The sequence below is a fragment of the Actinia tenebrosa genome, unplaced genomic scaffold, assembly GCF_029948245.1.
Source record: "Actinia tenebrosa isolate PJP-AT-01 unplaced genomic scaffold, QUT_ActTen_1.0 PGA_scaffold11__36_contigs__length_13525064, whole genome shotgun sequence".
In the NCBI taxonomy this organism is placed as follows: Eukaryota; Metazoa; Cnidaria; class Anthozoa; order Actiniaria; family Actiniidae; genus Actinia; species Actinia tenebrosa.
In genome coordinates, this window is record NW_028292571.1 from 6,030,845 (window position 1) to 6,040,103 (window position 9,259).

Consider the following 9,259-nt stretch of genomic DNA (forward strand, 5'->3'; position numbering starts at 1 on the left):
AGAGGCGACTGCCATTAACTTACCGCACTTCAAAGACAACCACCCACAGGTTATCTTAAGTTCTTGGGCGATGACATAGTCCTCGCTTATGTCCTTCCGCAGTTGCTCCACGTCGTCTATGGGCAGCGCAAGTCCAAGCAATTTAGTTGCAAGTCGGATAGCGGAGTCTGCTACGGCGTCCGTGGTCTTACTTGCGAGGGCAGCCTCGTACCTCTTATGGAACTTCTTAACCTCCTCTTCTGACAACTTATTAACCTGCTCATGGGTAAGTTCCTTGCCTATCATTTCTTTGCACTTCCCCGAAGACACAAGGATGTTGAGTTGTTCCTTAAGGTTACTTTCATCTAACTGTGTGGGGACTTCATCTAAGAGCTGCTCAATGTCCATATACATTAACGTCATAAGGAAACCTCAAAGAGAAGATCATCTTGGAATGTTGGTGCGTTTTTAAATGCCGCATGTATTCATGCAACTGTTCCTTGCTTATCTCACCGCCGTAGTCGCTTAAGATGGTTTCCAGGTCAGACTTACTGGGTGTATAAAATACTATGAGAGAGCCTATGTTTTCCCTGAAGGGTTTAGAGACGCTGGTAAGCTGCTGCGAGAGTAACCAAACGCTGATATTGTCATGCCTACCGCTGAAAGCGAGCTTCACTAATTCGGAGGTGCGCTTTTTTACGTCGTCCCCGCAGGCGATGTCGTCCAGTATAAGGAGGGTTTGCGTACTCGCTCGTCGAGCCTCGCGAGACGAGAATTGTTTGTGCCAAAACTTAAGATGACCAGATAACTCGTTAGGGTCTAAGATATCTACAAAGAAGTCGTCGTCTTTCACTCCTATGCCTTCCCAGGTAACATTATTCACGTAGGTGGGGCATAATAGCACGATATAGTCAAAGCGGTATCTAAAGGGTCCTAATAGTTGATCTACAACGAATTGGGTCTTTCCGCAACCAGTGGGTCCTACTATCAGAGCGTTACAAGGCATGTGATCTGGATTCATATATAGATGGACCCAATGGAAGACTTGGAAGAGTTCAAAGATGCGGTAGTGGATTTATACAGCTGCATGAAAGACCTACAGAGATCCGTGCTTAGAGATGTAAGAATTACGAGAGATGTGCTGGAAATAGAAAGTCAACGAATCGACGAATTGAGAATATATATATAGATGGACCCTGTAGATGCAATAAAAAAAGTAGTTGCTGACCATAAGGATAAGAAAGATACCATAGAGATGCAAAGGGAAGAGATAGATCATCTAAAGGAACGAATACAGGAGTTGTACGATGAATTAGCTAGCTTGAAGACTGCAGAGAGGTTTGCTGCTGTGGTTACCATCGCTGGATGGATGAAGGACTCCGTTAAGGACTTCATTAGGTATCCTCTCTAAGATATATGGATTGTATTACGAGTGAGATACCGGCTGACTGCATAATGCTAAATCAACCAACGCCAAAGCCCCGTAAGACGAAGAACTACAAATGCCTTCATTGTGATAAGGTATTCCCCGAGGAATCTTTCGTTGGACATTGGTGTTCCGCAGATCCTAAGGCGCAAAGAACATTAGATGACGTCTGCGAAGAGTAAGGCTTCAGTGTCCGTCAATTGCAAAGAGACTTTAGGATGGACCTTATTTTTTATTGTTAAATTGTTAAGTGGTCGTAAGATTCTTCAAAGATGAGTCTTATTTTTTATTGTTAAATTGTTAAGTGGTCGTAAGGAGCATTTAGGTTAAGCCTTATTGTTTATTGTCATTTTTTTAAATGGCACCAAATAGGATTACCTCTTATACACTTAACAATTTAACAATAAAAAAGAAGGCCTACGCGTAATCCTATTTACAGCCGTTTAACAATTTAACAATAAAAATAAGATGTATATATGGAGTGCATGCAATGTAAGAGAAGCTTCAGCAGTAAGCAGCGACTGCAATACCACCTTGCAAAGAAAGTCTGTCAGAAGACCAAAAGCACCAAATGCAATGATTGCAACAAGGAGATGTCTACTTTACAGGCCCTGCAATATCACCGTCAGAATAGAGTATGCCTAAAAGACTGCTGTCGACGCTGTGATCAACCCTTCTTTGAGGAGAACTGGCATAAATACCGTTGCCATCGTTATGATCTTACAGACGTAACCTGCGAAGTTCATGGTGACTTAGCCGAACGCTGTTGCCCCCTTGAAACCTCCAGGGCTTTAACAAAGCTCAAAAGAGAAATCGATGAAACCTTCGTAGGCTTTGATGACCTTGAAGGCATTAAGTGGGAGAACCGAGAACATTGGGACTCCATCTGCGAGAACTGTGGCTGTCAACGCAGCGGACAACATATTTGGTGTTGCCTGTACAATGGACCCAGGCCCTTAGACCATTATCTGTTGGTACGAAAAGGCTGGAATATGGGTGATATATAATGATTCACCTTGCAGCGTTCATAGGAGGAGCCTTAATTACGATATCCAGCTACACGATAACCGAAAAAATAAGGGCTGACTTAGCAGATCAGTATCTAACAGCCCACGAAGACGACTTCTAATCACACAATGGATTAGCCTCTACTTTACGTTCGATGTCAAACTTCCATCGACCGTTTACTTTACCATAGGTACGTATGTGGGTGTATTCTTCGCCTTGCAGCACATACCTCACACAGTCAGGTGCCCAAAGGCTATATTCCTGACGGTCGCGTTCTAAGACCAACCTTAAACGGTTGATGTCTTCGAACACGACATAATTTTTTATTCTGTATGAAATTCCTTGAATTAGATCGCGCCAGTGTGTTTGTTTAAGGATCATTATACCTATGAAATATTCTTTGGTGCGTTCGTAAGGTATCTTGTGATTTGAAGGCCTTCACACACCAAGGACAAGGTATGCGAATTCCAGCAGCATATTCATCTATTTCCCTACAGAGTAAGTCATAATCGTTGCTTACCATCGTTAAATATCCGTTTTCCTCATAACGACCAATGATGTCTTCTTGTTTTTCCGATAGGACACCATTACCTTTGGGTGTCTTCAACTCCAAACAGAACCCGTTGTATTCTTTATGAGCATTCAAAATCAACAGATCTGGTTGACCTGCTTGATAACCTTTCTGCCAGCAAGTAATACGCTTCTTACTGGAATCTTGCAATTCTCCTAGACCTGGTGCAACCAGCATCTGCGGGTGAAACCTACGCATGTAATCTACAAGCTTTTTATGCAAATCGAACTCATTTTCTATTTTGAATATTAACTTATTAGTACTGTCGAACCGTCGTTCTAATTCATATTTACCTGTCTTCCTCAGCGCTGGGAGGATTTCCTCGAATACCCAATCTTGGAATTGTTCTGCTTTTGGTAACTTGGAGCTAAATATCAACTGATACAACCCAGATTCGGTTACGTACAGGGAATTAGGCTGTGAATACAGGGGGAGGCGATTCACCTCCACTCTAAGTTCGCTAAGCTTTACCTTATACTTTTCACGAACATGCACCTTAATTGCATCTTTTGGGCGTTCGTAACCCAACGCAGCCGCCACTTCCTTTGCTTTGAAGTATAGTTTATCGCCTTGCACTATGCATTGCAGTTTGGTTTCGTTGTTTTGAAATACGCGAAGCATTATATACCAACGATATTTTTTCTTTAGAATGGCTGAGTCATTAATAGGCAACGCTCTTTAGCTGATTCATTTCTACACTCAGTTGCGCGTCTGAGACTACGAAGATATATGCGTTGATCTTAGTAGTGTCGCTGGCATGTTTGGTGCGCTTGATCTCCAACGTAATGCCGTCCTGGGTATTTACCAGGCGTAAACCCTGTCCATGTAGGTCTTCGTCGTTCGTCGTGCGCATGTCGATCCACAGCGCATACTTATCCTTAAAGAATTCCTTTGGGCCAATTTGGTCACCAAACTTACGCGCGACTTCCCGGTACATGTCCTCGGGCTTTATCCCTTGTGAGTAAACCTTATTAGGCACTCCGTTAATGCTAACACCTACGTTGGTAATGTTAGGATTAAAGAACGCCTCGGAGTCACGCAATCCTGCCGTGTATGTCTTTGCGAACAGCAACATTATCCCTGTAAGGCTGCGCCTGGGAAGGTTAATGCTTTGGTTGATGACCTCTTCGACGTTATTTGTAAAGCTGAACGTCTTGTACATCACGACGTGATCGTAAAGGAAAGCCTTCCCGGCGCTGTATTCCATACCGGCGCTACGAGCCAGCTCTTCGCTGTATACCGTCTCGTACTGCAGCTCCAAGTTCTTGATGAAATAAGGATCCACGGCTGATGAACTTACATCTTTTCCTTGCAGGATGTTCGTAGTGTCTGCTAGGGTCACTTCGAACTGCAGCTCGCTTAGCTGCCTTGGGTAGTATGCACCGTGGTTCGTGATAATTTCGAAATCTAATGGAACGACATATTTAGTACCATAAGCCGTCTTTATTTCGTCTTCTCCTGAGGCGCCAGAGGTTGCGCTCCTTACCTTGCGTATGGCGGCACTGGCGATTCCCTGCTCTATCCTTTGCGCGCGGTCAAATGCGGTCAACCATAAGTCTTTGTACGTGGTATACAAATCATACCTGTTTAAGTCCAAGAGGGATTCCCCGGCGAACTTTACACGCATTTTGGAAACGAGGTTTCTACCCGCATTATTGACGACGTAACGCGCGTCTGCGGTATCTGGCTGTATTGCTAGGTTAAACCTTAGCGCTAGGGTGCCAGGAACCAACACTAGGTTATCCGTTAGGCGGGGCACGCCTACGTACAGGGTTTCCCCTGGCTTAGCGCTAGAAGGCGTGAATGTAACCCGGTGAAAGGTGCGTTCTGTTTTCAGTCCGCCAACCTGCTTAGGTAATACGTTGGGGTTTAACTTTGAGCTTATCATATATAATGGAAGTAGAAGGTGATTTTGATCCCCTTACCGAAGAAGGTCAAGTCGACATTAACGACGAAGAATACGACGCATGGACTAAAGGCGCGGAAACCGACCCCCTAATCTACGACATGGCTCTAGAAAACGAGTATGGTAATAGATGGAAAAGCTTCAAGGCCGCCTTGAATCGCATGTGGCAATCAAAAAACCACGGCAGCCCCGTCCCTGAGTACTTGGAGCTTCAAAACATAGAGCAGCCTGAGGCAGCCGCGCGGGAAACTGTAGAGTGGGCAACGCAAGAGCTAACGCAGCGCTATTCCCACTTCGAGGCCGACGACGTAAGGCTCACAGAACGCGGAAACAAAGTCCTCATAAGCGTCCAAGACTTGAGATTTCCTGACAAAGACCGCTGGACGAAACCGCAACCCCTTTTCGACGACAATGGTGAAGTTAGGGGTGACGTGGCAAGATTAAAAGGCTTTCAACTAGCTACCCGAAGCGCGTTAGAAAGGTTGGCAGCCTTGAATGAAAAGGTTGCGTTAGAAAAACGCGTCGAGGAACTACAAGAAACGTTGGAAGAAAGGGAGGCAGATTACATGAGGCAAAACCGACTACTTCTCGATGCTCAAAAGAGAGAAGTTGATGACAAAACCCAAAGAATAATAGAAATTAGAGGACAAAGAGACAATGCCCTACGCGATAGAGACCAAGCCCAAAGGGCTTTCGACCTCACCTTACAGGAGCTAGACCTGACAAAAGAGGAAGCTAAAAACTTGCATATCACCATATCCGGCTCTTTGGAGGAACGGCGGCAGTTGGTTGCCGAAATCAACACTAAAGAGGAGCAAATCCGGCAAAGAGATCAGGCCATCGAAGACCTGGAGGGGCAAATAGAGCGGCAGCAGGAAATAATCGAGGACCAGGCTCGTCCCGAAGAGGAAAGGGAAGCAGCTCAAAAGGAAGTAGAAACCCTTCAGGAAAGAGTTGCGGAATTACAGGCGCAAAAGGAAAACCTGGAAAGGGAGTTGGGTCTTACCACCAAGGAAAAGGTAAAAAGAGCTCTGGTGAAGTATGGTATTCCCCTTGCATTTGCGGTCGCTATTAGCACCGTAGTAGGAGTTATCCTATCCGCGCTTAAGGCTACAGGCGCGGGCGTAAAGAAATTAGGCAATGGACTAACGGACTTGGGAAAAAAGATGGCAGCCGGTCTTCCTGGGCTGCTGGGTTCGGTTGTTTCCTTGGCACTTAGGGCCGGCGGCGAACTGTTGAAGTTCGTGGGTAACAACATTTGGATATTAGTCGTAGCTATTGGAGTGGTACTCCTGAAGAGGATGAAGGGTTAATCTTATCCTTGTGTATTACTGGTGGCTTATCGTCGTCAGGCATCCGAGGCGTCCTCGACTGGGGATAAGTAAAGACAGTATTCGCGCCGCCTTGATAATGCGGAACTAGCGGCAGCACACTCATGGTGCTAATGGGCTTATGATTCCAAACCGCGTTGGTGTTACCGGCATGGTTTATCATTATGTTACCATCGTTGGGGAGAATTTGCAGCTTGACATATTGACAATTGACTATCATATGAAAAGTAACCGGTGTTAAGTCTTCTCCACTCGCTGCAGGAGGCTCCAACGAGAAATGAGCTGGGTTCCTATTATTATTCTTTATCCTGTAAGGCAGCAATGGGTGGTTATTCTCGTCAACGAGTCTAAACCCCGCGTTTGCACCTAATTTCGTGCTAATGCTAATGGTACACATTATTAATCCTAAACCCCCAACTTCAACCCACATTCCGATATCAGACCACCCGCCTCCTTCTTTATACTCCTTTTGATCTAAACAGTAAGCATGACGTGTTTCTTTTAAGTGTGGATTCATATAATTTAAGAATCACAAATTCTCACAGGCTAAGCACCGCAAGAGTGCTAATGGTCTTGTGATTATAAGGTTGATCCCTTTGGTCATATATACTATTCACGGTAGCCGTCCCGGTGTCATCTACACGTATTTGTAGCTTTACCTTTCCGTGACAATCGGTGATCATATGAAAAGTCCAAACCGATAAATTTTCAAAGCTGCTAGCGTTTGGTTCCGTGGAGAAATGCACAGGCTCCCTGTTGTTCGTCTTCGCGCGCATAGGCTGCAGTATGCCATTGTCATCCAGGAACCTGAAGCCTACGTTGACGTGGCTGTCTGTACCAATGCAAATACTACAAAGGATTAACTTCTTTCCTGAGTAGTTCAAGTCTACAGACATGCCCGTGACATCAACCCAAGACGCCTGGGTGTATTTTTTCTCGCCTGTGTAAGTCGTATAGACACAATCTACTCCAGCTACGTAGGGGTTATTCATCGCCATATATAATAGCTCAGACCAACACCCGCGACTGCTAGGCCGGCTTTTAGTAAGTTATGGTCATATTCCTCGGGTATCGTAGGCAGGACCTTCTTTGATGGTTTCTTAACTACGGGTAGCTTCGTTTCGTGTGACTTTTTTGGCTTCTCTACGAAATGGGGGATGTTCCTAAGAGTGTCAGAGTTCACGTCGTTCACCCCAAACTTCATGTCCATAGTAGCTCGCTGCAGTTTGTTGTTGTATCCTACTACAGAACCAGTATTTATAGATAAATTACTAGGCATTAACCAACAACCCGGGGCTACTGCATAGTCCAACCTCGCCTTAGAATTTTGTATAGCTAGTTGGTAACGCTGTACGCCCTTGCTAATGTCGCCCTCCAAGATCGAACTTTCGAATAAGATCAAGGCTTCGGCTCGCGTCTCTTCTGCGGCGCCGGTATTCCCCACTATACTCGATCGGGTGTTTACCTGAGCTCCAAGGATGGAATACACGTAAGCTTCTATGCTGCGGTTCAAACGGGCAAGGCCGGCTTTGGTTAGTCCTTTACCTTCTGGGGGTATGAAATTAAGATATTGCTTCGTTTGCTCGTCGTTGGTAATCTTAATAATCAGTGGATTGACCCCTGCATACTTACCACCCTCGTCTTTGAACAGAGGTCCGTCTCTAACTTCCTTAGTGGTCTTAGCATTTGGTTCAAAGAAGGTGCTACTGTCGTGAGTTTCTTTGTGATACCCAGTGTTCCATCGTAGATTCAACGCATGAACTTCCCTGTTGCTTAGCTCGTGCCCACCAATCCCCCAATAAGCCCAAATATGCCCCAAGCCATTGTTAGCACCGACAGTGCATCTAAAATCCTTCCCTACAACATCAAACTCCTTACAAAGTCGGTCGTAAGCAGGAACGTTGTATTTATTATCTCTTGGATAAAACGTGGCATCTCCCGGCAGCGCAATAACACCCATCTCATGCAGTATTCTTCGGACGGTAAAGTGGAAGTGAAACATAAATATCGAATTCTTCATCAACTTTGCACTTACACCGCAGCCGCTGGTGGCACACCAAACCGCAAAGTTTAGTTGCTGCGGCCAATAACGCATGTTAGGACCACTTAACCATTCATGAGATTCCTTAGCGGTGGTATGATTAATGGGTACGTCTTTGAAGATATCTCGCACCTTTAACGAAAAGGAATGGTTGTTAGAGATCCGCATGTTCAATGTCAAATCCAAACTTGGATGTTTATCAAATGAAACCGCGGGTACCGGATAAGTACCGGTACCAAGCAATAATTCCTTTGACCAACCTTGCACGGGTTTTGGATGTGTTGGTGTGGGTTTAACATAACCAGAATTCTTCAGTTGATTGTCTATCTGATCGACCAGCGTAGGTTTCAAATCCTCATTGCTGTACATTCTTTCGCCGTTGAAGTAAATCCCATCGGGTCTCCTTTCGAACTTACTAGCATCCGCGTGCGGAAACATCTTCCTAAAGGCCCTCCAGTTCCAGTAATCCCGGTTGTCGTGATGTGGCTGCTCCTCAATATCATTCCCAAAAGCGTCGTACATTAGTATATATAATGGATGTTATACCATCAGCACCTCCACTCTATCCTGATTTACCTACAAAACCCAATGAATTGAATGCCGAGAACTTCCGCTTGAATAAGGCAAATCTAATCCTCGCTTACTTAGAGGGTCAAACGAAGCACTATGAGGAGGTCAGGAAAAAGTATGCTAGAGCCCGAAGCATATTACATAAAATCGCGATAACTTCCGGCTCCATGTCCGTGGCGTTAACAGGCTCTGGCGTTGCTACTTCGCTTACTGGACCGGGAATAATCGTTGGAGTTCCTTTGGCTAGCGTCGGCGCCGTCTGCGGTATTATTTCGGCTGTTACAACAGGCGTTATGAAACAGTTGTCAAGCAAAATATCCAAGCATGACACGACAATAGCTCTGTCAAGGGCTAAAGTAAATACGATCATTGACCTTGTCTCAAAGGCTTTGCGTGACAGAAAGATAGACAACGCAGAATTCTCGCT

The 9,259-nt window shown here is 45.2% G+C and overlaps 2 protein-coding genes across 2 annotated transcripts; both read right to left on the minus strand.

Annotated features, from left to right (window-relative positions):
* Nucleotides 1–2,345: 2,345 nt before the first annotated feature.
* On the minus strand, nt 2,346–4,790 carry LOC148912400 (uncharacterized). The gene is made up of 2 exons (XM_089027587.1): nt 3,278–4,790; nt 2,346–3,161 (listed from the first exon to the last, which is right to left on the minus strand). The coding sequence occupies exon 1, from the start codon at nt 4,609–4,611 to the stop codon at nt 3,646–3,648; it is 966 nt and encodes a 321-aa protein (XP_088883713.1). The 5' UTR covers nt 4,612–4,790; the 3' UTR covers nt 2,346–3,161; nt 3,278–3,645.
* Nucleotides 4,791–6,243: 1,453 nt separating this feature from the next.
* LOC148912401 (uncharacterized) lies at nt 6,244–8,692 on the minus strand. The gene is made up of 2 exons (XM_089027760.1): nt 8,523–8,692; nt 6,244–8,394 (listed from the first exon to the last, which is right to left on the minus strand). The coding sequence occupies exons 1-2, from the start codon at nt 8,559–8,561 to the stop codon at nt 7,210–7,212; spliced, it is 1,224 nt and encodes a 407-aa protein (XP_088883886.1). The 5' UTR covers nt 8,562–8,692; the 3' UTR covers nt 6,244–7,209.
* Between the last annotated feature and the right edge of the window lie 567 nt (nt 8,693–9,259).